Source organism: Petromyzon marinus, chromosome 20 (assembly GCF_048934315.1).
Source record: "Petromyzon marinus isolate PM22_M1 ecotype Great Lakes invasive population chromosome 20, UKy_Petmar_22M1.pri1.0, whole genome shotgun sequence".
Classification (NCBI taxonomy): domain Eukaryota; kingdom Metazoa; phylum Chordata; class Hyperoartia; order Petromyzontiformes; family Petromyzontidae; genus Petromyzon; species Petromyzon marinus.
The window spans coordinates 4,226,485-4,251,533 of NC_133686.1; the positions used below are offsets into that span (position 1 = coordinate 4,226,485).

Here is a 25,049-nt window from a genome sequence, read left to right on the forward strand (position 1 = left end):
GCGAAGCCTGGTAGTATAAAGCTAGTGGATGATATGTGGCAATGTGATCTCGTGCGCCGGCGTGGCTGACCTAATGCACATTTATCGCGGTAAAAGTGGAGGCGTGGTCCACAGCGCACGCGTCAACAGTGGCGGTTTATTGTATTTGGCTTTTATTTAAACGATAACTATTTTAGCGATACGTATTTACGCGATACAACCCTCCAAAACAACAACTCCCCACCCTTACTGATGTCTCAAACGTGATGTTGACGGAACTAATGCGTTAGAACGGAACTAATTTACGCGGAACCAAAAAAAGACGGCACAACGTTTCCGGGGGAAGTTGGCGGGGAAGGGTGGGGAGGAACTTTTAGCCGTCTGCACACCGATTACATTTACCACAACGGACAAGCGGCGCGCTTTCGCTCGCCACGCGCCTCAACCGGTTGGTCACCTTTTTCGATCACGTGACGGGCGCCAACCAATTAGAGGCGCGGCGCTGAGCAAATCACGGCGGAAGGGGGGAGGGGATTGGTTGAGGCTGGGGCGGGTGGGGGGGGGTGTGTTCCGGGACCCGCCTATGCGCTGTATGGATTTGGAGGCCACGTGGTGTGCTAGCAACGTGAACGCGAAGAAGTGGCCATGGCCGACTTGGACCTCGTCGCGACTATCGAGGACGACGACGAAGTGAAAGTCGCCTCGGAGGAGAGCGACTCTGGCGACGACGAGGTGCGTGTGACGAGGAGGTCAGGCAGACTGTAGTCCTCTTCAACCTGCGGCGGCGAGAGAGCTCGCGGCTCGGAAAGGCCCGTGGCGGATGCACGTGGTGGTGGGGGGAGTCTAAACACGTGGCGGCGGCGGCATCGGTGGTGGTCTGCCTAGCTGGTTTTAAGTTAAAACTAAAATAAAAACACATTTAGCGGCTAAAGCGCCGCTGAGCTACCGTAGATTTTTTTTCGGCTATCGCAAATGGTAGCTGTTCCAACGTAGGTGGGCTTATCGTTGTGTGGGTATTTAAAGCAGCGCCAAATACTCTAAAAACGCGTGATGTTGATTCTACATGTGGAGGGGAAAAAATAACCGGACGACCCGGAGAATAATCCACGCGACCGCGGAGAGGGAGAGACTACAAGCTTCAAATATACATGCATCAGGGTCGAGATAGAACCCACGACCTCCTGTACTACCAGGCGAGGTAACGTCTCCTAGCCACTAGTGGAGTTAGTGTGTTGGTTATACTGTACGAGTTACTTTTTTTTAATGCGGTAACGTCGAGCAGTGGATAGACCACGGCTTGGGTGTTACTGGTTGGCGTGGGCCTACGGACGGCGCGATTGTATGCGTGGATTTCTCCCAGCGTTTTCGTGTATATGTTGGTGGAAAAAAATCTAACGGAGTTTCACTTTGCATAGCGCCTAAATACAACCGCATATTGTGTAACCCTTTCAACAGACACACTGCACAAACGTACATGTAAATATATACACAAGTGGTTAGCTTCTTCGTGACCTACTGCTACTTGAAGGCCTCTGAAACATGGACGCAGTCCATATGATTCGTGGTAAAGCTGGCAATGTTAACTAATTGAAAATAAAAGAAAAACACTTGGCAGTGTGAGATCCCATCACCTGTGAACAAATCGCCCGGAATGAGCCCCCGCATATCGTCGGATGTGAGAAGCTCAGCAGGTTTAGAGCCTGCACACCGCTTGGATGGGGAGACCGCTATGCGGCAGCGCGTTGCCATTGGCGTCTAGCCGTGCTCTAGTGCTTTGTGGGGAGTAGAGCAACCAACATTCATTGTTGGACTGTACTTCTATGCATCCCAAGTCCAAAACGGAGTGCCACGGTGGCGAGATGTTAACTACCTCGACTGGTAATACAGGGGGTCGTGGGTTTGATCCCAACCTTTAACGCCTCTATATTTAGATACATGCGTGTAAGGGTATTTGGCTGCAGTAAATTTCCACGTGATAAGCCACTTTGTTGAGCTTATCATTTGTGGCCAGGTCGCTTGTGACAAAGAGCTACGTAGCTCAAGTGGGTCTTACCTGGCAATAATTACGCATCGTGGTAGTCAAAAATAATGGTCAGGTAACCGACCGATAATTGATGCTGCGTTAGTTGAGGATATAGGCCAAAGTAAAGTTGGGAGTCCATCACGAGATCATTAGCTACATCAGAGATGAGTATCCCCGCAAAGTCGTCGTTTAGTGAGTGTCGGGACATAATTTGTCATCTTAATTACTGTTAAGTTATATATCTTCGCTACTGGCCTACGTAGCCCTCTCCACACCACGCCGATCAAATGGGGGGGGGGTAACCATACTTCACCACGCTGGTCATTGTCGGTTTGAGGGGTGCAGGATCGGCTCGGATATTATCACTGGAATGTAACGAGTGCTTGAAGAACTGCACAGACGAATTCACGAATCCGTTTGGCTTTACAGCCGTCTCGAGACCAATTCGCAGCCCTGCAGGTTTTCGGATTTTCTCTAATCTCAGTGATATCCACCAAATTAATGTTCTAATTGCTCGTTTTGGGTTTTTTCCTACAATCTATTTCCCCAAATTCTTATCACAGTACTTTGCTAAATTCAAGGAATGCATTAACTCTTCAACTAATTGCGCAACTTAAATTCCTCTGGGATTCTGCCGCTTTGGGACCCGTGCTCAGCAACCGCAATGAAGCAAAATAAAAATAAAAAACAAAACCGAATGCGCAGCCTCCAAAGTTGCGGGATGGCGAGCAAGCTTCACCATCAGTCAGCACACAGCACGTCGTTTTTGCGTGACCGCGTGAAACACCTCCCTTGTCTTTTTTGCAAGTGCGCATCGAATGCTGCAATGCCGTCTTGTCATGCCCTGTCACCTTTGCCCGGCCAGGATGGGACCGTCGTGAAGAAGAAAAAGAAGAGGGCCCAGCCGGTGGTGCGTGGCCGCTGTGCCGACTTCAGCGATGACTTCGCGTTCCTGGAGCGCGACGGGGAGATCGCCATTGACTGGGAGCGGGACATCTTGCTGATGGCCAAGAAGAAGGTGAGCATTGTTATTTTATTTTTTTACCTACGTGACTTTACCCAATAGAACCAAAGAGTGTGGATCCTAGCAGTCACGAAAGCTTTAAATCTAGAATTGAAGGTGAGCATTGCGCACAGCCTCGGGTGTTGCGTTGCGAGTGAATGCAAGCGGTAGCGATGTGCGATATCATCGGCCATGCCCCTTCGCACTCCTGAGTGAATTCCTCCAAAGCCGGTTGCCATCTCTCACGGTCTTGAAAGGCAAACGATCCATTGAGAAACTGCACTCGAGTTAAGTTCATTCCTCCACCTCCACGCTGGTCGTTATCAGGCGTTGTTCTCTCCTTTGTTATTCTTTTACGAGTCTCGACCACGAGCAGTCATCTCTTCTAGAGTTGTGTGTGGCCTTTGATGCTCAATCCCACAAGTCAATGTGATGTCTGATTCATCTTTGCTCTTTAATCAGTGTTCCTCATCTTGTCTCTAGGTGTGATTCCAACCAAGCATGCAATTATCAATGTTTATTTCCATACCTTTTAGCTTTGGTTAAATTTTATTTATAAATTACCATGTTTCTGATCCTATGTTACAGCAAGGATTATACACTATTACATTTTTCTTTAAGAAAAACACAAATTGAATAAAATACAATTTTCTTAACATTTTTGTTGTTTGTCGGTTTATGCAACGAGTCTTTTGATGTTTATTTTACGAATAATTTCAGTTCGACTGCAACAAAACTTCCTTTGGGAATGTTGGCAGCTCGTAACACACCAGCTTTTGTCAGAGAATGGGCTGCTGACAGTGACGTTACAGAACTACTTCTGATGTTACGTCAGTAGTCGTCTTTATTGTCGCGAAAATCGTTGACTTTAATATCCCTTTACGCACGTGTTTCATCAGTTTTCCTGAATATATTTGGATTGTTTTGTGATATGCGTGCCTGTTAAAGCGTCATGCAACCACGCTGGATGAGAAGATTGCGGAAGTGAGGCGCAAGAGAAAGAAGGCGGTAAGCTCATTAAATGGTATTCACAATAGCAACGAAGTTTACTCAAATGTGATGTTCTTTAATGGATTGATTATTTTTATATTTGATGCAATTTAATTTGCAGTGTTATTAAAATTGATTTAACGTGATAATCTTGCAATGTTACGGCAAAGGTTAATTATAGCACTCTGTAATTGGATTTTTTTGTTATTGAAGTAATTATACTGGGTGAAAAATTATTAATGCTTGTCTTCAGGAAACCTCAGAAAACGACGACAAAGGGAAGGAAGATGAAGATGAAGAGGATAGAGCAAAGGCTGAGGAGAACGGAGAGAAGGAAGCAGAAAGCAGCGAAGAGGGTGACGAGGAGAGTACCAATGAAGCGACGGGATCCTCGTCGGACGATGACGTTCAGAAATCCGGTGGGTGCTTTACATCATTGCTGAGCAGAGGGCCAAAATGTCACGTGGCCAGCAACTAACAACACAAAGCAAAGTTGTAATACGCAACAGTTAACACGTTCTTTGAGCAAGTTTATTTTGTTGAACCACGTGAGAACTCAAGAGACCAGAATAGTCTACTTTGCAAAAGCGACAACCTGGGGCATTAGTATGCCAATAGGGGGCAATTATTGTTATGTATCCGAACCTCCGATTAGTACATTTGGCTGCATATGGTGCGAAAGTTCAACATATACGCTTATAATTCCAATTGAGTAATGTGTTGATGATTTTCGAAATTGACAAATTTTGACCTTGATGCCAGCAGCACAACAATGGCTTACGCTTGCAAATGACATAGGGGGATCTTTAATATCCACTGTGAATCAGATGGCTCCTGTTACTACACCCAAAGCAATAATCGGGGCTGCCGCTGACTTTGAACCGTAAACGTCTGCAGCAGGTGACAAGCGTGCCACCGCTAGGCTTGTGTGCACTACCTCGCCTGGTATGCAGGAGTTGGTGGGTTTGATCCCGACCCTGATGTCTTTATATTTGGAGTTTACATGGTCTCCCTCTGGTCGCATGGATTTTTGTCTGGGTCCACCGGTTTTTGCCTCCACATTTAGAATCAACATGTGTTTAGAGTATTTGGCGGCTGCTATATATTTCAATTTGATAAGCCACTTAATTGAGCTATTATTTGTGGCCAGGTCGCTTCTGAAAAAGATATATATAGCCCAGTGGGCCTATACTGGTAAAATAAAAAATAGTTTAGATTATAAGAACTTGGGAAAAGAGATTATGGGAGGGAGTTGATGAATTATATGTCGGTTGGTGGTTCATGTGTAGTGATTTGCGAGACTGCCGAACCAGCTTGGCTGTTAGGTGCCTGGGAGAGGCTCATTCTTGAATACTGTGATGAAAAAAAACGATATTTAAATCCCTTAATTGCTCTCGTTGTGTTTACTCTTTTAGACGTGTTAAAGGAAAAGGTGAAAAAGAAAAAGAAGCTTAAAGGCGTAAGTACATCCGTAGTGCGTTGTGCGTGCATTGCAATTAATTGCAGCATATATAATGTGATCACACACTACTGGTAGCTCGGTTATTCTTGGGTGGATTATCTACATTGTGGATAAACTATGCTCATTCCGGTCTTTCATGCATGACAGTTTAATTATGAGCTGCTCCTCACTTGCTGAGGCTCGGTGACCACAAACGCGTTGGCAAGTAAACAAGTTAAGAATAAAAAAACAATGACAAATTCTATGTCTTAAGGAAAACACTAAGTTCGTTTTCATATCCTAATTTACATGTGTTTAGCATTATTTGTGTTTTATCTGGGGCACCCATCCCACTATTACCCCAGATAATTGAGTTGACTACATTTTTAATAGTATATTCCCTACAAATTATGAAAGAAAAACTCAACGGTTTTTTTTCAGTTTTATGTGACGTGCATAACAAGCAAACCTTGAACCAGTGTTCTGGTCTTTTCAGGTCAACGTGACAGCCATAATGATGCAAATTTACATAAACGCACACGGAGTTTGTACGAACGCTATTTTATTAACCGCACATGGACCCCTAGTTTACTATCTGACCTAGTTTTATGTTTCAGTCTTGCACCCTCACTGTGCACAAAAGGAAATGACAGCGATGAAGAGACGCGCTCGAATGTGGTTCACGTCGTACAATCTGCGTGCTTGGGTTGAGCTGATTTTTTTCTTTTCTTGTTGCGCCCTGGCAGGAAGAGAAGCCTTTCTTCGAAGATGCGCCTTTCGTTGATAAAAACATCACCTTCCCGGACATGAACCTCTCTCGGCCTCTTCTTAAGGTGCTTACTTGTCACTTGCACACGGAGCCCCCTGCTGCTGCCTTTCAATCTAACATCCACGCGTACAATATTTGTTTTATGTCATAGGCACCTCCACGTTGAGCTGTGCCAAAGCACATGGGGCTACAGGCATGCTTTTTTTGTCTTCGTTGCAGGTGTTTAATTATTCCTTATGGGTGTATAATTGTCAATTTCACGTGTCAAGACAAAAAAAATAGTTCCTTGTCTAGCCATATGGACTGTTGGCGCATTGCTGTTTGCGATCTCCTATTAAGGCCAGCATGTCACATGAGGAGATGGTGTGGCTAGCGCCACACTCGACCACCTTTGTCTTCCCGGTGCTGAGGTTTACACACTACACTAGTTTTTCAATGAAGGCCGAGTCGACTTGGAGAAAGCCCAGGATAAGTTTTTGATCTGACTGTATTGATTCTAGCCGTGTTTTTGCAATTAAACTTACTCATGGGCACTGCAGAACAGAGTGGGAACCACTGCACCACCTCTCCCTACAAAACGCCCACGTTCAACTGCGTTTGTCTCGCACCTCTGTGTGTGCGTGTCGTAGGCGATATCCAGCATGGGGTTCCAGCAGCCGACACCCATCCAGAAGTCCTGTATCCCCGTGGGGCTCCTGGGCAAAGACATCTGTGCCTGCGCTGCAACAGGCACCGGTACGCGCGGACGCGCGGTCTCGCACCCTGGGGAAAACGAGCGTTGCGAACATTCTAATTGTTGTTTTTGGGATGCGTCATTGTTGTCGGCAGAGGACAGTGTAGCCTAATCTATTGTTGCATTGTACTGCTCTTCTGACATCAGTGCTCCTCCATCTTCGCCAAACTTCACTGCTCATCGTGGTGAAGTGTCAAATGACCCTCATGACCCGTGGGGAGGCCGTCATCGTGCAGTCAATTGACAAAGCAGCCGTTGGTCATGATAATAAAAATTATTATTTAGCATGCTTGGCTACCTACCGTGCAAAAGTAATTCAACATACATTATATTATTGGCCTGATATTTTTGAAATGCGTATGTGTGTTTGGAACATGTCTGCATTCTCGGATACTGTTTATACACCCACCCACACGCACAGGTACGTGCATAATGCCTACACCAATTCGCTCGCTTGCTCTCCTCTCTCCCCTGCCCAACACCGACCGCGCGTAGGCAAGACGGCGGCGTTCATGCTGCCGGTGCTGGAGCGGCTCGTGTACAAGCCGCGGCAGGCCCCCGTGACGCGAGTGCTCGTGCTGGTGCCAACCAGGGAGCTCGGCATCCAGGTGCACTCGGTGACGCGCCAGCTCTCGCAGTTCTGCAACGTGCAGACCTCGCTCGCCGTGGGTGCGTGACCTCACACGACGGGGGCCAGGAAACTCTCGCTCACCGAGCACCGAATGTGACCTTTGAAATATCTTTGTGGTGGCCTGCGCATTATTAGCACGCGTGCTTTGGAAGTGTGATGGCTAACCATTCAACAAAGACAGTCGCTGCATCGATCGCTATCCGATGCGCTTCTACGGCAGTCTGTAACGCTCTTCCTTTCAATACTAGGAAGCCACTGGAGCTATGCACTTTTAAATCTGGATTGAAAATGTATTTCTTTTAGAACTGATTTTTTTGTTTAGTTTGTTGTCCTTACCCTGCATCTCTGATTACCAAGTTTAACTACGTACGGTGCCAAAAAGGTTTAACATACATACGTTGAGAAGCGTCAAAGATGATGACATTAGAAGGGCTGTGGACAATGCTACTGGCTTCTACTGCCATGCTGGGAGATGGGATTGAACTGGCGACCTCTGGATTGCAAGTGCAGTGTGCTGCTGACCATTACACCACGGCAATATACTTTATGTAAAAACCTTTAGCCCAGGGGTGTGGAAAAAAGAATGTGCGTGTCGACCTGAGTGTAAGCATGAGCTTGCAGCGACCTAAGTGGCTAAACACGCTAAAAGTTGTAACGGTGTGGCTAGGTTGAATATAGCCCCCCCCCCCCACGCCCCAGGAGCCGATTAGTGTGGCTGCGATTCTTACACTGACAGAAAAATAAAATTTATGGGCAGCCTTTAGAAGTGGTAGCTGTGTGCACGCATGCTGTGTGAAGTGAAGTCCTGGGAAATAAGTTTCCCACCACTGCCCTAATGTGTGTGTGTATACCTGTACGTGCATAGTCTTCTGTGAATGAGACCGAGAAGGTGTGTGCGAATGCATCTCGTACGTGCCTGAGGCTGACTGTGTGTGGGCAGTGTAGTGGTTAGCGCACTGTGCTCCGAACCTGGCTACCCAAATTCAATTCCTACTCATGGAAAACATCAGTGACGAATTATCTGAACCATTCCTAGGGCGACTCGGCCTGAAATGAGTACCTTGTGCAGTGTAAACATCGCCACTGGGGAGACAAAGGTGGCCGGGCGTGGTGTTGGCTACTCATCCCCTCATGCCGTGTTGGCCTTCTTAGGTGCTCGCTAACAGCACTTGCCCCAGCAGTCTGTTAAGGTTATATGGGGCACCTTTGTCTTTTTCTGTGTGTGTGTACGTGTGGTTCTCTTGGTCGCGGTTTTCTCGTCCCCGTGACTCTGCTCTCTTTTCCCCGGCGTCGTCGGCGGCGGCGGCAGCTGTTGTAGCGATGGCCACGTGTGACTCGTGCGCATTTGCGATCAATCCCCCACCCCCCTCTGCACCGCACGCAGGCGGCCTGGACATCAAGACGCAGGAGGCGGCGCTGCGTGCGGGCCCCGACATCCTCATCGCTACACCCGGCCGACTCATTGACCACCTGCAAAACTGCCCGTCCTTTGATCTGAGCAGCATCGAGATTCTCATCCTGGACGAGGCTGACCGGTATCGTCGCTTAAAATTGCACACAGTTGTAATTGGCCCCCGTTTTGCGGTGCCACGGCCTTTGCGTTGTGGGGATTGCAGTCATGGAGACCGTTTTGTGTGTCCAGCCACACCCCGGTGTAATTGCGAGATGCTCTCGCTCCCTTTGCGCAGGATGCTGGACGAGTACTTCGAAGAGCAGATGAAGGAGATCATCCGGCAGTGTTCGCACCAGCGGCAGACGATGCTCTTCTCTGCGACAATGACCGACCAGGTGGGGAGAAGGTGTTGCTGCTGCTGTTGTTGCAAGTAAATGGGTCTGTGTGGGGTCGGTGGTATTGCAGTGGTTTATTTTTATTTTAATGTGATGTCTTTTCCCCAAATTTTTATTCCAAGTCCTTAATCGGTGCCATGTGTTGAGATGATGAAAGTTATAATTTTTCTCAATATTCACATTGAAGCAGTGTAACATTACGCCTTGTTGGAAAACAACTTTTAGAACATGGTGTCAGAAAAGTGCCTCTGAAATCCCATCTTATGCCACACCAGGTGGCGCACCATTTTTTAAAATATCCTGCAATAGATTTGGGGATGGTTGTCATTGTGTAATATGTAATGAATTGCAACCATATTGTAATGATAATATACGGGCTTAACAATGCTGCCTTAATTGTAATTAGAATGTGTCAAATGCCTTGCAATCAACCTGAGAAAATCGGAATATCCCAAATTAAGCTAAACGCCCGCATTTTTGCATGCAACCATTGTCGGCCAGTTTGAGACTTCATCGACTGGTTACAATTCACAACCCGGTTTAATGACTGATAAAACACAAAAATTCCCGTATAGCCTTTGTAGGGCTGTTGGGGCAAGTGTTGTTAGCGAACACCTATGAAAGCTGGCACAGCACACGAGGGCGTGGGTGGTCAGCACCACGCCTGACCGCCTTTGTCTCCCTAGTGCCAATGTTTCACATCGCATTGGGTACTCATTTGAGGCTGAGTCGACCTAGGGGAGGCCCAGGACCGGTTCAGATAATCCTCACCGGTGTTGGCCGTGAGCGGGAATCGAGCTCAGGTCGCCGGGTTCGTAGCGCAGCGTAGCGCTAACCGCTACACCACCGCTGCATGGATCGCACCTGGATTCACACCCAGGGTCTCGGCAGTTCAGACTCCATTGCTGCCCTGATTCATCTCGGCCACCCGGCCGGCCACTGTCATGGCATCTTGACGATCGGCGTCGTTCTCGAAGAACGGGCGATCGTGTGCCGGCGTCGGGGTGAAAATGTTGCCAAATTTCGAAAACTTATTTGCAAATGACTCAATTGGGATTCTACAGCAACCGTCGCCCACTACTGACAGACTAATAGTCGCAGGTCACTCTTTTCAAATTAATCGATCCTTGGTCTCTGGAGTTGTCACATGGTCGAACAAGATACACTTGAAGTTTTCAACTCTACGACCTGGCAACTCCACGATGCCACCTCGGAGGTGCCAAAGAAGCACGCGGCGTCGTTACCCGTCTCTCGGCCACCCGGCCCACCGTAACGGCTGCTTTTTTGACGATCTGCGTCGTTTCTCTCTCTCTCCGACCCGGTGTCTCGGCGAGCCAGGTGCAAGACCTGGCGGCGGTGTCGCTGAAGCACCCGGTGAAGATCTTCGTGAACAGCAACACGGACGTGGCCCCGTACCTGCGGCAGGAGTTTGTGCGAATCCGCCCCAACCGGGAGGGAGACCGCGAGGCCATCGTATCAGGTGCCGCTCAATGCTCGCTTATTTACAGGCGCGGTCGACTCCTCCGTCCATTGCTGTCGCCCGGCCTCGAGCCAAGCGGTGGGCTCTGTGGTCTTGTGCGTGTAACTCAACATTTGGAACGTCGTGACTATAGAGCTGGGTTATATATGATGGAGCGAGTCAACGACTACCGGTCCTCGGTTAGATTCCATCGACTAATTGGGTCGCGTGTAAATAAAAATGGATGGGAGGGGTGATCACAGCGGTGGCTTGGTGCACAGTTTTCCCTCGTTTTTGGACGTTCCGGAGATGGTCGTGAATACGAAATTTCACAGATAACGATATTTTTATGAATTGCCTTAAGTAAATACATATGTAAGCCATTAAATACATTAAAATTATCACATTCTCATCACTTTTATAGCATCACTCTCTCTCCATTTAGATGCAATCGTGTAGAGTTCCAGATGCGATTAGCGGATCGACAAAATCGTGGAAAGCAAGTTTGTGAATAATTATGGAATACTGTACTCGTGTTACATTCAAGTTAATTGAGCGAACAGAGCTGTATAGCCGAGATGATAAAAACAGGGTTTGGCTCGGTGGTCAGGGTGTTCACCTGACTTCTGAGATCCTAGGTTCGAATCTGAGCCGCTTTAATGGTGGTTTCTGTCTGGTCACCAATGACTGCACATTGATACAAAAAACTGCACTTTATTCGGCAAAATTTTCCAGGAAAGGCTCACTGAGCTTTATGGCTCTTTCAGAAGGGATCTGGGCAGAAATTATAGCTCAACGAAGTGGCTTATCTTGTGAAAATGTATATAACTCACGACCTCCTGCAAACCAGACAAGGTAGTTAACATCTCGCTCCCGCGGTGCCCCTTCTGAGCTTGAAAAATTAGTTTTTAGACCATGCAGCAATCTCATGACGGTGTCTGAACGTTCCCCCTCTTGACACGTAGGGCCCACACCGCTCTGTGAGATTTCCGAACTGGATTCGCTGTTTCGTGACATCACACTGATGGTGCAATTGGCAAGAAATTGAGGGAGAGAATAAAATTATTAAAGGGAAGTAACGAGACATTACTAGACGGTGATTATTGTGACAATTCATCACATCTCTGCGAAGGAGTGAGCTGAATGATTACACACAAACTTAAACTTTCAGCCCCTTGGTCAACCTACCGCTTGATGAAGGCCTTTCTGCACTTGATCACGGGGGTTGTTTAATCATACTTCTCCACGCTGGTCAGTGAAGGTCGGTAAAGTAGGGGGCGCCCGAGACCCTTTTGGATATCACTCGCTTTGCTCGGTAATCAAACCCAGGTCACCAGGTTCATAGCGCAGTGCGCTATACACTTTGCCACCACGCCACCCCGCTCGGGGTACATTGATCCATCGATTAAACAACTCGGTTCGTAGGAACAACGTACAGTCGCACGTGCACGTGTGTAAGACTGGATTCTTTTCACGTCATGTGACTGGTGTTGAAAGCTCCCATCTTCCCGCGTGCGCGTGTTGTGTGCGCGTGTTGCGTGCGCGCGCGTGTTGTCCGCTTGCAGCGCTGCTGACTCGCACCTTCCAGGACCACGTGATGGTGTTCACGCAGACCAAGAAGCAGGCGCACCGCCTGCACATCCTGCTGGGGCTGCTGGGGCTGCGCGTGGGCGAGCTCCACGGGAACCTGTCCCAGACGCAGCGCCTGGAGGCCTTGCGGTGCGAACGCGCGTACACGATGCGTGCGTGCACGACGACCCCCGAATAGCCTTTAACAGACTGTTCGGGTACGGGTGCTGTTAGCGGGCACCTGTTAAGGCCAGTACGGCACACGAGAGGGGGTGGGTGGTGAGCAGCACACATTTTTTTCTCCCCAATGCTGATGTTTATACACCGTACCATGTACTTATTTAAGGCCGAGTTGACCTAAAGGAGGACCAGGACCGGATCAGAATTTCGTTACTGGTGTTGGCCGTGAGCGGCAATCGTATTTGGGTCGCTGGGTTCAGAGCATGGTGCACTACCCGCTGCACCACCGCTGCACCACCTTCCCTTTCTAAAAAACACAAACACGATAGAAATGTATCGCAATTGAGCAATGGACGTGCAATGATTACGTTCCCCTTGCGGTTCCGATGAATTATCACGAATCGGGGGGGGGGGGGTAGGTTACGATTCCATTTAAAGAATTGGGTTTTGTTGCTGTTCCGGTGAATGCAACTCCCCTTGCGGTTACAGAGGTCAAGTGAGTTCATCACGCACGGCATAAACATTTCTTTGAAATAGACTCTTCCTCCGTGCAAAGTTCAACATGTACATTGTGCGAGTTTAATCATCGGTTTTTATTGATGAAATGGCACAATTTTACGCCGACTGGGTTGACAAGTTCAGTCTTGGCTACAAGACCTGCGGTCGATTACAGATGTAGTTGTGTAGTTCGTAATGAATTGCAATCTCTATTTCTTGTTATTTGTTATTGCAGTTTATCTCATTTATAATCTATCCCCCAGGTCCTTTAGCTCCACAATCCCATCTCATGCCTCTCACCATCATTGTAGGTTATCAGTACTAAGGATAATAATTTGAATTTATAGGGCACTTAAATTCCTTGGCAACTCAGTGCCTTGCCATCACATCTAGACCATTTCATTGCCATGCTACGGCCTAGCCAAGGCGACCCCCAGTGGTGGATTATCCCGATGCTGCTCAAGGTGTTTAGAAACGTGCGTTTAAAGTATTTGTCTGCTATAAATTTCCTCATGATAAGCTGCGTCGTTGGGCTGTCATTTGTGGACTGGTCGCTTCTGAAAAAAGAGCTATGTAGCTCATTGGGCCTTTACTGGTAAAACAATTCATATTCTTAGCTCTTTCGGTAAAGTCACGTTGAAGGGAAACAAGAAAATAATAAAATATATATAAAACAATAAAAATTCTCACGACGTTTCGACCATAACACAAACGGTCATCAGGTGTGTCGGTCTGCATTAATTAATTAATTTTTAGCCGGTGCATTTATTTATTAAAAAAACGTCAGCGCCACGCGCATCGATTTGGCAGTTTATTTAGAAGGACTAGTCCATCTATGTTCTGAAAAGAGGAGGGGGGAGAACAATCAATTAAGACCTGAAATGGTTTATCAAATCTTTCCAATGATTGCTAAGCCAGAATCCATCTTCTCGGTTGAAATTGTCTCTGTGCTTGTATATGTGGATAGCCTCGTGAACGAATATCTCATGGTAGCTTTCGTGACTGCAGGGATTCATATTATTGGTTCTTTCGGTAAAGTCACGTAGAAGGGAAACAATAAAATAATAAAAATATAAAACAATACAATTTTCATGACGTTTCGACTGCAACACAAGCAATCATCATCAGGTGTGAAAACCACAGCAAGACAATTTGAAAAAAGTGACAAGTTTTCTTGCTGTGGTTTTCACACCTGATGATGATTGCTTGTGTTGCAATCGAAACTTCGTGAGAATTGTATTGTTTTATATTTTTATTATTTTATTGTTTCCCTTCTACGTGACTTTACCGAAAGAACCAAGAATAATAGTTTAGTTTATAATTTAGTTGACTTTACAGCGCTGGCCTGCAAAATGTTTTTTTCTGGCAGTAGGGCGCGATGTCTTAGCATTCTGTTCAAGATGAAAGTGGAATGTCTGTTGTTACTGTTGCTCTGCGCAGGAGGTTTAAGGACGATCAGATTGACATTCTGGTGGCAACGGACGTGGCGGCACGTGGTCTGGACATCGAGGGTGTCAAAACCGTACGTAGTCCTCTGTGTAAATCTTGCACGCTCGGCAATCCCGTTCCGCGGTGAACGGGCGGCACGTTGTAGCCGAAGGGCCTCGTTTTATTGACTTGGCTCCTTTCGCTGCCAGATCACCATCGTCATTGGCCTTGATCTCTCAACGACGGCAAGAAGGCTTCTCCCAAGTTATTGCTGTCTCTCAGTTGTTGTGATGTAAAATATTCATCTAGGGCCTACTACACTTCATCTCCAGCAGTAGACAATTTCTTCAGCGTGTAACCTCTTTATTTTATTCAGCTGCCACTCTGTGATGAGATATCACCTGCCCAAGCCCACTTAAGTCAATATGATGTCTCTGACATGCATGCGCTCTGATCCAAGTATCTCCTCTTCCCTTCAGCGTTATTACAAGCGACCACAACCTCCTCCGCGCTGCTTTGCGCAATTTTCAGCGCTTGTTCAATTTTCCCCTCCCGAAAGTCCCATGTTTCTGATCCGTGGAACCCAGCGGGAAATAAAATAAAAACCGCTGAAAACCATTTTGTTTCTTCAGGCACGCTGGCAAGTTGCCAGCTTGCAGTTGAGAAATTATTTTGCGCCTGAGTCTCGTTACCTGCCGTGCCTGCTTTACCGCTTTGTGGCTGGGGAAAGAAGGTGCCACATTATCGCTCGGTTGGCGGAGAGGAACGTAGATCCGTGTCTTGACTACGACGACGGATTTGGAAATTCTTTATCGCGGATGTTTGCATGCGATCCATGCACACAATATCAGATTTGTCATGCATATCAGATCATGATTGTGCAGGACAAATCTAACTGCGTGCATGGAGCAGTGGCGCAGTTATTAGTGCACTGTGGTGCAAACCCTGCGACGTGAGTCTTGGTTCACATTCGGGGCTAACATCAGTGGCGAGCTATATCAAGAACCGGCCCTGGCGTCTCCCACCCGCCCTTTTCCCTCCTATTGGTCTACTCACACTGACGAGCATGGACTGACAGAGGGGTGTAAATCGTGAAACCTTTCCCGCAGCTGTGTACGTATTCTTGAGCCTCTGTCACCAGGAATGTGTGTTGTGTCACCAGGAATGTGAGGTGTGTAATGTGTCACCCTCCGAGCAGTATTACGCTTCAAGGTCCCAATTCCATTCAGGAATCGATCGTTTTGTTGATGATATTAATGATTGGGATGCATCGCCGTTGACCGAGTAAACGGGTACATCCCAAAGAAAGCGGGCTGGCACGACGCGCAATAAGCCTGCCCGACGTTGCGAACCCCCGCCCTCTCGCAGGTCATCAACTTCACGATGCCGAGCACCATCAAGCACTACGTGCACCGCGTCGGGCGCACAGCGCGTGCCGGTCGCGCCGGCCGCTCCATCTCACTTGTCGGCGAGACGGAGCGTCGGGTCCTCAAGGACATCGTCAAGCAGGCCAGATCCACCGTCAAAAGCCGCGTTTTGCCGCCAGGTACGCCGCCCTGACCCCCCCCCCCCCCCCCCCCCGCAACCTCCAACGCTGTGCCCCCTGCATTGTGGCTTTTTATGTATTTTGAACTTCGTTCGCATCGTACATAGCCAACCGTGCTAATCAGAGGTGCGGGAAAGGATAACAAACTAACACACACAAAATGCAGTTCTGAAGAAATTAGTTTTCAATCTAGGTGATTTGAAGGTACTATAGCTCCAGTGGCTTCCTAATATCGGAATGAAGAGCGTTCCAGACGGCCGCAGATGCACATCTGAAAGCGCGCAATGCAGTGACTCTCTTTGTTCGATGGCCAGCCAAAATCCAATGGCTATGAACATCTTCAATTATCCACTCACTGCTGGAACCCAGGAGGCCTTCGTGTCTAGTAGTGGATCGATGGAGGGCTGCACATTACGATTGTTATTTGTTATTGTTTCATGAAAAGTTGGTCATTAAGCTGAAGTGGTCAAGGCTTTGGTGGTGTGGTTTGCCCAGATATTTTTGCTTTAAGAGTTTGATTATCTTAGATCGTATGCTGAGAAAATAGTAACAACTGCTCCTAATATATTTTGATCGTATCTTATTCATTTTCTGGAAAAATACCCAAAATATGTTTTTTCGGACTTGGTTCAGTTGCTAAGAAACTGATATTTTTTTTCCGTAGAATATTCGATCAGCTGACGAGGACTATTTTTTTTAAGTGTAATCGATTAATCTGTCTAGCTGCGAACAAAAACAACAACGTGTATTAGTAATGCACCCATAAGAAATACGTCTCGGAGTGTAAATATAATGGGAGGGGGGGGTGGGCAAGGGTAGGAGAGAAAGGAAGCATCTCACTCGCCCACTCAGTCGATTACTCTCTCACTCTCTACTCACTTACCCACTTGCTCACCCATCCACTCACCCTCCAACCCACGCACCCACTTACTCGAAGGAAGGAAGGAGGGAAAGGAAGCGATTAAGGGGAGATCCGAAGGCACGGTGTTGAAGAGAGGAAGGAGTTGAGAGGTGGGAGACTTGAAAGTGGAGAGTGAGGGGAACCATGTAGAGGTGCCTTGGGGAGGAAGTTCCAGAGGGTGGCAGGTTATCTGCCGCTGCTACTGCTGCATGGCCGCAACAACGTGCGGCTGTACCTGCAGAGGTGGTGGAGAAGTTCCGAGCTAAGATTGAGAACATGGAGAAGGACATCTACGCAGTGCTACGCCTGGAGCGAGAAGATAAAGAGCTCTGCGCCTCCGAGAACCAGGTATGGAATATTGTTACAACGTGCGCGTGTTGAGCTTCTTTCGCACCGTACATAGCCAACCTTGCTAATTGGAGAACTGAATGGGAATCCTGTGCTTGTCGATTTTGTTGCAACTTGCGCATCTTATGTTTCTTTTCTTGATGTGATTGTGCCAATTCGTACACCTCGGCAGCTTCCTGGCTGTGAATTATTATAATGATCAACCTTGTCCAGGAAGCCTATGGGCAACCCTAAATCGCATCGACGCAAACGTGGATACTTGCACAAATGTAAAAATAAAGAAATGCTCTCTCCAGCGTGTGTGACTGGGTCACCCAGACCAGAACCATGGAACATATAACGACTCAATGCCCGAGTCACAAATACAGCGATGCACCACTCCGCCACTCTGACGCAATTATCTGACTCAACCACCTCGATGTCAAAATTATCGTTGTTGCCCCTACATCAACACCAGCCATACGGAGAAGAAGATTAATTATTGTTACGATGTTTGGTGTTGCGGTGCAGCTCAGTAAGGCGCAGAAGCAGCTGGACGGAACGGTGCAGGACGAGGCGGCGAGGACCTGGTTCCAGACCAAGAAGGAACGCATGCAGGAGAAGGGTGAGCACGTCAGAGCACCGCTGGTTGGAACACGAGCTTCATGCTACCGCAAGCGAACGGACTCCACCACGCTTTGGGCTTCCACCTGTTTGAATTGAGGACAGTGAATTTAAATAAGCGGCATGTGCCGCTTCACCTCTTGATCTTTAATTCATTCGTTTGGCGGGTCATCTTACAGTTGGGCACGCGCGTGTGTATTTAACCAAGTGCCTGATGTGTCACGTTATCATCGGTGCTGGGGAAACGATGGTTGCCGGGCATAGTCCTGGCCACAAGCACCGCCTCGTGCGTCGTGTTGGCATTCGTGGATGCTAGCCAACAGCAGTTGCCTCAATTGTGTCGCTAACTATAGCCGGGGATCTCTGTCGTTTTGTGTAGCCAAGAATGCATCACAATGACGCACACTCGCAGCAGTGGCGTAGTGTTTAGCGGACTGCGCTACGACCCCGGTGACCTGGGTTCAGTTGCCGGTCACGGCTACCACCAGTGGAGAGTGACCATCAGAATTGGTCCTGTACCTTAAAGAAGTACCTTGTGCGGTGCATTAACACCGGAATTGACATCGGTGGCCGGGCACTTACGCTGGCCTCACAAATCTCGTGCGCCGTTTTGGCCTTTTTAGATTCTTGCGAACAGCCCTTGGAATCTATTTCTTGTCTTCTCCCATCCCTAGCCAAGAAGGCGCTGCAGCAGTACGACACGGCCCTGATGGGCAAGAAGAAACGGCAGGAGCACGTGAAGGAGCTTCGCAAGAAGCAGCAGACGGTGAGGCCTGGTGCCCCCCGTCGCTACGACGACGCACGGTGTCTCCTTGCATCCACAAATAAGAACGTGAAAATTTACAAATTGGGTCGGTCGTGCCGCGTGTGACCGTGGTCACCATTTTTAGTACAAGGTGCCCCTGGGAGCTGCAGAAGCACACAATTCTGGCCTCAGATTTGTTCATCCTGACTAGGGTTGTCTCAACCCCTGAGGGCGGTAGCAAGGTGTTTTAGCCCGCTGCCAAAGCCAGTCTGCTAGAATGCGCAAAAAGCGAATGTTGTCCTACTGACGTCCGTTTTGAGCAAATTTCCTAAGGATTTTTTTTTTATCATGTTATGGTGACGGCATGGCCTCAGGTGGCGACATTGCTTAGCGATGCGGAATTCCTTTTGTCTATTATATTAGTGCCTGTCGCGTATTTCCTTTGGGGGTATAATAGATGCTGGCTATAAGCACGCCTTTATAGAACTAGAGTTATGATTTAAGCAACACATGTTTACCGTACACTGATGGAGGGTGAGAAGGCAAAGGGCAACTTCTGATACAAGCACACTTCGGATAGAAGCACAGCTGGCCTTACTCCCAAGAAAAAGTGAGTGTCCCTATATCCACAGTCGACTGCGGTGACCTTGCGGGGGGATTAATAATGTTATCGTTTTGGGGCACTTTTCGCAAGTCGACGGTTTTATTTTTGTAATTTGCTTTGGTTATGCTGACCTGACGGCGGTTGACGACTTCTGCCGATGTGTGTGTGTGTATGGTGGGGATTGTGGCGGTTAGCGCTGCGCTACGAACCCGGCACCCCGTCTATTCCCGCTCACGGCCAATACCAGTGACGATTATCTGAACCGGTCCTGGGCCCTCCCCGAGGTCGACTCAGCCTCAAATGAGTACCTGGTGTGTGATGTGTAAACATCGCCACTAGGGAGACAAAGGCGGCCGGGCGTGGTGCTGGCCACCCACCCCCTTGTGTGCTGTGCCGGCCTTCATAGGTGCTCTCAAACAGCACTTGCTCCAACAGTCTGTTAAAGGTTTGCGTTTGCTTGTGTGTGTGTGTGTGCGTGTGCGCTTTGGCCGCCGTGAGCAGCCCGAAGACCGGGCCCAGTTTGAGATCGTCAAGGCGCAGATGTACGCCGAGCGCATGATGAAGCGCAGCCGCAAGCCCAAGAGGGCTCGAGTCATGCCGGAAGACCTGCCCCGTCCCAAAGGTACCTCGCGTTCAGCACACACACGGTAGCGGAAAGACGGGAAGGGCAGGGGCAAGGGGACAGCAGCCGCTTCCAGATTGAAAACGAATTTCTTTAGAACTGCTTTATCGTGTTTAGTTTGTTGTCCTTCTCCCCCCCCCGCACGTCCGATCAGCAAGGTTGGCTACGTAACGGTGCAAGAGAAGTTCTACACGCAGACGCACATATACAGCCAGACCCAGATGCTAGTGTTTTGGGACCCACTTTTTTTAAATCGAGAAAGTGGTCGTTGAACGGCACTGGTTTCTGGACCTCGAACATTGGGCGAGGGTTGAAGCTCCTTACCATTCGGACGGTTTCGTTGACTCCATCGGTGTAAATACAACGCCACATCGAACATATAATTTGCATTTGTCGATTTTTCACACGTGCAACTTTATCGGTGGACCGTTGTGTCGGCTTGAAGGTGTTTTTTTTTCGATCGGTGAATCCGTGCCTTTGGTTGCACGCCGACCTAGGTGGAGGAGGGAGTACCCAGAGTGGTTTTGGAGCAAGTTGAGTCAACTGTCTCGTGCCCACTCATTCCCCAGTCCTGCTTTAGATCCCGACCCTGACGCCTGGTGTATATTTGGAGTTTGCATATCTCCATGTCCTCGGATGTTCTCTCCTTATTTAGACACGTGCATTGAGATTTAGCTCATTTTGTTGCTATAAATGTCCAAATGATGGGCCACTTTTTGTTGAGCTGTCAATTGTGGGCAGGTCGCTTGAAAAATAAGTTAGTGCCTCGGTGGGCTTTGCCTGGTAGGATCTGGGATGGTTTAGTTGTTGTGTTTGGGGGATTTGTTTACCTTTCTTGTTCTTTGCACTAGTGTTTCTTGTATTTGTTGTTGTAACGTTCTTACCCGCCCCCTACTGGACATCTGTGAAAAAGAGCTTTATAGCTCATCGGATTCCTCCAGTATAATTAAATATTCCGATTCTGTGATTCTATTTTGGTCCATGGATTATTAGCTTGCGCAACGGCGAATCTGATGGCTGTTATGAAATAGATCGCCGTTATAAAGGTTGAGCCTTGATGGTGCTCGTATGAGAAGCTCACCGTGCAGGGCGCCAGGTGTTATAGGCTTTAGACTGCGGGATTGGCGGTGGGGGAGGTTTGTCTGGGGCTGTGGTGGGCAGCAGAGGGCAGCGCGGAAAAATCCACTGTTGTGCTTTACTTCACGCATCGCCCATACTTCCCATCGTCACTAACCCGCACAGACCGGCGTGGTGAAGTATGGTCAAGTAACCCCCGCGGTTGACCCGTACGGAATGGGGAGGATCTTCATCCAGCATTGGATTGACGGAGAAGGGTTGTACGTGTAACAGTGTTGGTGTCGCTAGGCCGGGTTGTATTCATCTGGAGAGCTCAAAGCAACCGCAGCACATTGATTTGACGTGTAATAAAAGTAGTGTCCATGATTTCAATTGGTTTTCATGTTCGGGCAGATCGAGGTAGACTGACGCAGTGGAGTGCAATTTGCATATTAATTTTCTCAACGTGTTCAGTGAAGTTGTGATGCTAGGCAAGATGGGAACAGCAGGGGGTGCACTTTCCTAAAGAGCTTGTGCTTTTGGTTTATGGACGGACGTCAGTGCTGCGTGGAGTGGTGGTTGTATTTTGCGGCTTATTAAAATGTCCACACGCAGGAAACCAATTGGCCATTGGCTCCCGACAATGCGTAGGTTTTTTTTTTTTTTTCGAAATAACACGATAAGCATCGTCTATATCCGATATGTTTGTACGTTTCGTCGTTTTAGTCATGTTCTGGGAATCGCATTTCACAAGATGTCGCGTGCGAAATTTCAGGATGCAAGCAACTTAATGACAACTTTTCTCATCCTGTCCACTTTCCCCTCTGCCCCCCCCCCCCACCTCCTCCTGTCCACTTTGTTCCTCTCCTCCCCCCCCCCCCCTCGGCGTTGTTTTTTTTTTCCGAACGGTGAACAGAAGACACACGCCCCACCAAGATCGCCACGTTTGACCGGGAGCTGACCAACACGAGCCGCAAGGCCCTCAAGCAGTACCGCGCCGGGTGAGCGACCGTGTCACGGCACTAGCGCGTGCTGGACATCTGTGAAAACTACTGGACATCTGTGAAAAAGAGCGGCGTAGCTCATCGGATTCCTCCAATATAAATCATTATTCTGATTCTGATCTGACTCGCAATTCGAAGAATTGTGGGGAAGTCGACAGTGGTTGTCCTGTGGATGGACTCATCCCCTGCCACAGGAATGTGGAAATTTCACCACTGGCTCATGGCTGTAAAATGAAGATGAGCACCGTTTCAATGCGCTTTTGGACAGGAAATGACATTTTATGATTCGGCAAACACACACCCACAGCTTTATAAATATATTCCGTACACACATCTGCTTCAAATCAGTCAAAGATGGACAAACGCAGATTGTGTATTGTTATTGTTTCTGTTTGCCCATTAAACGTTTGTTTAAACTATCTTTTGTAATATATATTGTGCCGTGCCGCCACCCTGTGTTTTTGCATGCCCCCCCCCTCTTTAAACAAACCCACGCTGCTGCAGAGGTTGCGTTTTGATTTGTCGATTGTTGTTTGTCGTCTGCGCGACCGTTAACACTTAATCACGTGGCCTGAGACTAAAAATCACCTGCCACTTTCCTATGTTTGCCACCGTTTGGAGGTCAGTGGTGCGTGCCGTTGAAACTCCCGCTGTGTCATATTGAATGAAGCTAACGTCTGTCTGCATGTTCTGCTGTGTCGCATTGAAGCCCGACGTTTGACGAGCGCAAGAAGCTCGGGATGGACACCCGCAGGAAGGGCGGAAAGTTCAAGTCCCAAGCCCGGTAAGTGTCTCCCCGTCTTTAAGATTCTCTTGGTAGGGTCTACTGCACTGAGATGTTTGGCCAGTTGCATTAACGGGTGGCTACGTGTGGGAGGAAACTAGAGAACATGGAGACAACCTGCTTGTAGGAGGGCATAATACGAATTGGGGGTGGAGAGACCCTTTCCAATGATGGGAGTTTTTCTGGCCGACTGTAAATCTATTTTTATGCAGTAAATGATCATGTTAAATTAAAATTACACTCAATCAACACTTATATGGTTTTAACACTTATATGGTTTTAACACTTCATAACTATTAACTGAACACTAACTTTATAATCATTAACATATTTTTTACTGTTTTATAGCAAATTCATGTCCTTAAACGAGAGTGTGTGGTTACCAAAGACTGCATTGCGCGCTTTCAGATGCGTTTCTGCGGCCGTCTGGAACGCTCTACTACCTTTGAATATTGTGAAGCCACTGGAGCTATGCTCTTTTAAATCTCGATTGAAAACTCATTTCTTTAAAACTGCTTTTTTGTGTTTAGTTTGTCCTTCCCCCCCACACACGTACGATTAGAGCAGTTGGCTACGTACGGTGCGAAAAAGGTTATACATTCATACGTACCAGCAGGTGTAGGGGAGCGTGATCGGTGATCCCCGTGCCCTTGGGGTGTGGGGTGGCGTATGGATTGACCACCGTGTCCTGTTGCACACGATTGCTTTTGCGCTTGAACAGCGTTCAGGCATCATTTTTTTTGTATTCAGAGTCTTTCCGGCAGACCCCTTATTCTGACCCGACCAAGTCCAGCTTCGATGGTGTGTTTACCGCGTAGGGTGTGTTTACCGCGTAGCGTGAATGTATGCTGGATTTCTCTCTGGCAGGTATAAGAGGAAGTGATGGCGTTCACTCGAAGAGGGAGGGCCTGGCGTGCTGGGTGGCGGTGGGCACATTCTGACTTAAGCCCAGTGCTGACCCAGCCCTTGGGCTTCGTGTTTGCCACCCAACTTGGACATTTCATTCCATCCACACACGATCCAATCAAGACCCGACCACCTTACCTGCGTTATCCATTTAGGTCCACTAATCTTCTTGTGATCAGTTTCCATCAATTGTGAATATTGTTGTTATTTTAACTTGGCAGAGGGCCTGTTGTTTTGATCGGATGCGGCCCGTTCAGATTTGGTCACTTTGTACAATATGCCAATCTGGATTAAACTTATTTACTTATTTTTTTATTATACCAGGTAAGGCCCATTGAGCTATAAAGTTATTTTTCAGAAGCGACCTAGCTACGATTGATAGCTCAACGAAGTGGCTTATCATCATGTGGAAAGTTATAGCAGCCAAATACTCTAAAAGCATGTTTCTAAATGTGGTGGGCAAAACCGAAGGACCCGGAATAAAATCCACGCGACCACGGTGAAGAACATGCAGACTTCAAATTTACAGGCATTTATTTATATAATATATATAAAATATTTTCCGTTTGGCACGTTCTGTGGCAGCCAGGCATGAAAACATCCGCAGATCCTAATTGACCTTGCCATGTTTTTGCAATGGATAGGGACACGGCACAATTCACGACTCGATTGCCATCGTTTATAAAGTGGGGGGGGAGCGCAGCGTGTAAATGTTTAATAGGGGCAGCGTGCATGTGTGTGCGCGCGCGGGGCATCTGTGTTCGGCATCAAGTTGTGCTTTTGTACTATACGATTCACGCCCGTCCTGTGTTTCATTAAAATAAACACCGGCTTGTTCGTTCTGTACATGTGTTCTCGGCGTATGTTAAATGGTGATGTATAAAGGTCACAGGCAATTGTTGGTTGCGTGTCAGTGCCTAGGGGCTATGGAAAATGTGTACGTCGTGAACAGTTTTGCAATGAACCCGATGTTATCTGGATGGGGTGCTTCAAGCTTTTGTTGGCTTTTAACGTCCCCAAGGCAAAGGTTGAGCATTGGTGCCTGACGGTGCAGCTCAATTTGTCGCAGGCGCTTCCCTAGCCTTAATTGATAATTGCGTTAACGAGCTGAAAAATATCGTCGTGTGCACCGCGCACGCAGAACTCGCCAACGCGAGTGCTTGTTGGTCGCGGCAAAGTCACGGTGACCTTGGGTATCAAGTTTTTCATGGTTTAGTTCCTTGGGGTGGGGGGGGTGTTATCCTCAATTTGAAACCTGTAGGAGGCAATTTTGGAGTTAATATGGCATGAAGGGGAATACAAGTTTGGCTGTTTTATTTTTCATTTTGTTTTTTCCACCGGATTTAGTTTGTTTCGGCCGGCAATATCAAATATCCACCGCTTAGTTCATTGGTTATGTTTAGATGGCATACATTACTTTTATTTACATGTTTTTATCA

The 25,049-nt window shown here is 47.8% G+C and overlaps 1 protein-coding gene across 1 annotated transcript; it reads left to right on the forward strand.

The window, feature by feature from the left end:
• The first annotated feature begins 544 nt into the window (after positions 1 to 544).
• DDX27 (DEAD-box helicase 27) lies at positions 545 to 24,456 on the forward strand. Its single transcript, XM_032957729.2, has 21 exons — positions 545 to 711; positions 2,868 to 3,020; positions 3,954 to 4,013; positions 4,249 to 4,414; positions 5,411 to 5,454; positions 6,183 to 6,269; positions 6,835 to 6,940; positions 7,434 to 7,607; positions 8,954 to 9,104; positions 9,258 to 9,357; positions 10,696 to 10,837; positions 12,382 to 12,535; positions 14,504 to 14,585; positions 15,860 to 16,037; positions 17,180 to 17,286; positions 17,797 to 17,890; positions 18,564 to 18,655; positions 19,740 to 19,860; positions 21,833 to 21,917; positions 22,630 to 22,704; positions 23,572 to 24,456. Exons 1-21 carry the CDS (start codon positions 625 to 627, stop codon positions 23,585 to 23,587), a joined length of 2,274 nt encoding a protein of 757 aa, XP_032813620.2. The 5' UTR covers positions 545 to 624; the 3' UTR covers positions 23,588 to 24,456.
• Positions 24,457 to 25,049: the final 593 nt, after the last annotated feature.